This window comes from Globicephala melas, chromosome 14, assembly GCF_963455315.2.
Source record: "Globicephala melas chromosome 14, mGloMel1.2, whole genome shotgun sequence".
Lineage (NCBI taxonomy): Eukaryota > Metazoa > Chordata > Mammalia > Artiodactyla > Delphinidae > Globicephala > Globicephala melas.
The window spans coordinates 54,504,979-54,508,543 of NC_083327.1; the positions used below are offsets into that span (position 1 = coordinate 54,504,979).

The 3,565-nt window shown below is 32.7% G+C and overlaps 1 protein-coding gene across 1 annotated transcript; it reads right to left on the reverse strand.

Annotated features, from left to right (window-relative positions):
- On the reverse strand, positions 1 to 3,361 carry LOC115851550 (protein LEG1 homolog). The gene is made up of 4 exons (XM_030853654.2): positions 3,244 to 3,361; positions 2,739 to 2,923; positions 1,752 to 1,852; positions 1 to 247 (listed from the first exon to the last, which is right to left on the reverse strand). The coding sequence occupies exons 1-4, from the start codon at positions 3,359 to 3,361 to the stop codon at positions 1 to 3; spliced, it is 651 nt and encodes a 216-aa protein (XP_030709514.2).
- Positions 3,362 to 3,565: the final 204 nt, after the last annotated feature.

Genomic DNA, 3,565 nt, shown 5'->3' on the forward strand with positions numbered 1-3,565 from the left:
TCACTTCCCTGTATACTTATACACTTTGTGGAGAAAATTTACACCAAGCAGGACTGTGTTCTGAAAGCCTGTAAAGTCACTGATGAAGGGGGCATTATTCCCACTAACAAGCATTTGTGTTGGCAGGCCCTTCTGGAGTCCATATGTTCTAATCAAAGCTGAAGGGAAGAGGGGTGGAGCTAAATAATCCACAAACAAAGCCCTGCTGCTTTCAAGCTCTGCTTCTTGTTTAGAGTAATGTTGTAACCTAATAGACAAGTGAGGGGGAGTATGCATTTAGAATTAGTGAACTCAGAACTTTGCCAACTGAACTTACAAAACAGCTAATTTCTTCAAAACTACATTATTCTACTTTTTAGATTACAGACTGTAAAAACATGGTATTGATTTAGCCCCTAGATTTGAAACTTTGAAGAGATGTTCTTAGAATTTAAATCTAGAAATTATCATCCCAGAAAATATGTACTTTTAGTCAAATGTTTTGCCTTTTTCATAAAACATGCTCTACTTGCATAAACTCTGGAATGTGACCAACTCTCATTGTTTCAAAATGTAAAGATATAAATCAAAGAGGATTAGCAATTTCAATTTCTGCTGGATTTGGATATCTCTTTAAGAACACATGATTTTCATTTCAGGTAACCACTGAAAAATGAAATAACCTATAGAGAATTTTTCCTGATTTTCAGGTAGTTTGATATTTTTTCCTAATGATACATACTAGACAGACAATTTTTCTCTTTTTTTTAGTTGTACAACATAATGATTTGATATTTGTGTATATTGCAAGATGATCACCACAAGTCTAGTTAACATTAGTCACCCTACACAGTTACAAATTTTTTCTTGTGATGAGAACTTTTAATATCTACTCTCCTAGAAACTTTCATATATGCAATACAATACCATTAACTATAGTCACCATGCTGTACATTATGTCTTCATGACATTTATTTTATAACTAGAAATTTGTACATTTTGACCCCTTTCCCGCATTTCACCTATCTCCCACCTCTGGCAACCACCAATCTGTTCTTTGTGTCTATGAGCTTGGTTTTTGTTTTTTGGGGGTTTTGTTTTTGTTTTGTTTTGTTTTAACGATTCTACATATAAGTGAGGTCACACAGTATTTGTCTTTCTCTGTCTGACTTATTTCACTTAGAGTAATGCCCTCAAAGTCCATCCATGTTATTGCAAATGGCAAAATTTCCTTCATCTTTATGGCTGAATAATATCCCACCGTGTATATATACCACATTTTCTTTATCCATTCATCTGTCGGTGGACACTTGTTTCCATGTCTTGGCTAGTGTAAATAATGCTGCAATGAACATGAGGGGTGCATATATTTTTTTCAAATTAGTGTTTTCATTTTTTTTTTCAGAAAAATACCCAGCAGTGAAATTGCTGGATCATATGGTAGTTCTATTTTTAATATTTTGAGGACTCTCCATACTGTTTTCAACTTACGTTCCATTTTCTCTTCTTATTGACAAAGAAATTTTCATTTTTAATTTGTAATGAATAATGTTATATCTGTATTATCTGTATCACCTGGTCTGGAAATATACCTACTTATAAAATACTTTCAAGTTTTATCCAGTAAAATTTTTTCTTATCAGTTTTATCTTTATCATAATACTTCCCGATGGTTGACATATAGGTAAATTGAAAAACATTTCAGTGAAAAAGATAGTGTAAGATAGAAAGATAGTGTAAGATTAAAAAAATAACTTTAGATCCATTCTTACCTACTGTGAAATTTTTCATGAACAACCTTCAGGGATGAGACATGTGCAACCCATAAGTACTTCAAGAGGTCATCAAAGTTTCTAGAATACGACTTTACCTGCTATCCAAGAAGGAAAGTGTTATTAATATTTACGCAATTATAACAATCTCTCTGAAAATCAATTCTATTTATAAATATAATTTTTCAATATTCTAAATGAGGGGAGAACATTTAAGAGTTAAAGTATAAAAAACTTAATGCTTAATTCTCCCCAAAGAGCTTAATATTAGCTATAATAATTACTAGTATTACTGAATCCATTTGAAAGAAATAAACCATATGGTTTTGAAATGCTCAGAATTTTATAATGTAGTATTTCATTTATTTGTTTTTCTCTTGCCGTGCAATGAACTTTCCACAAAGTTTTAAAAGTCAGAAATGGGAGGAGGTATAAGAGTATTTTCACCTAATCATATGCAGCATAATGAACAAGTTCTCTAAAGGGAAACCTGATCTTTGGTCATTTACTCTCTCACCCGTGACACTTCACTTTGGACATCAACATTTGATCCTGATTGTCAGATTATCATTTTAGTCAGCGCAGGTGATGGTTTATAAAGTGAGTTGAAATAAGCTGATCAAATTCACCGCAATCTATTCCCTAGTAGTATTTATAGAGTTTACTGCTCACTTGACCTGAAAATGTGATGAACATGCACTATGAAGACATAATTTCTACAGGTTTTGAATATAATTTATTTGGTGTGAAAAGAATGGATAGGGCAGTCTTCATATTAATGTGGGTGCTAATGAGATATGATGTCATGCAGTAATCTACTCATATGAATATTGTTGTCATCCTAATAAAGATTTAGATACTAGAACTTTATTCCTTAGGAACATACTGTTCAATGCATAAAAAATCTTACATTAAATATTATTCAAAATTTACTTGACTACTCTCGAAGAGTATTACTTAAAACCCTAAAAAAAACCCTGCCAAAACCTGGTAAAATTTATTCCATTTTTTCATTGTATCTGGAAAGGATGAATAACAGCTAGAAACATTATAACAAAAATTCATTTGATCCTTGGATGGTGGCAGAAAGGTGACATTGTCTGATGATATTCCCATTATGCCAGAATCAACCATAGCAAGGAAGGGTATTGCAGAGAGATAATAATTAAGGTCTGTATAAACAAAAAGTTATTAATGTATTACAAATTCCTACTTTTGTCCTATGTATTTAAAGCAAGTTTTGAGGTTACTAGTTTTCTCTAATTGATATTTTCATAATTGGATAAATTAACTACTAATTTTTAAAATAGTGTCTAAAACCTCATGTCAAAACATTCACAATATTTGGGTCAAAGAGATTTTTCCTTTTTTTTTTTTTGTAAAAGCAGTAGTTCTCGTTTCTATTTTTGTTTCTATAATTGGGATTCTAGATTGAATTGATTCTTTGAGGAAAGGTCATCAATTTGAGTTTTGATTGTTACCTTAAACTCACCAGCCCACCAACTGTCCACAGAGATACATAGATGATCCCCAGATTCATGGCCACAGTCTGCCCTTTGGGTGGGATCAGCTAAAGAGAAAGGATCAAGGGCTGGGTCTACAAGGCTCATTTTTAAGCTGTAGATATACTAGATACATTAGGTTTACAGAAATGCACAAAATATTTTTCTTTTAAAGAATTGTGTCAGCCTTCCCATCACTGTTGTAAAAAAATTAATAAACAGAAACCCAGGGCTTCCCTGATGACGCAGTCGTTGAGAATCTGCCTGCCAATGCAGGGGACATGGGTTCGAGCCCTGGTCCAGGAAGATCCC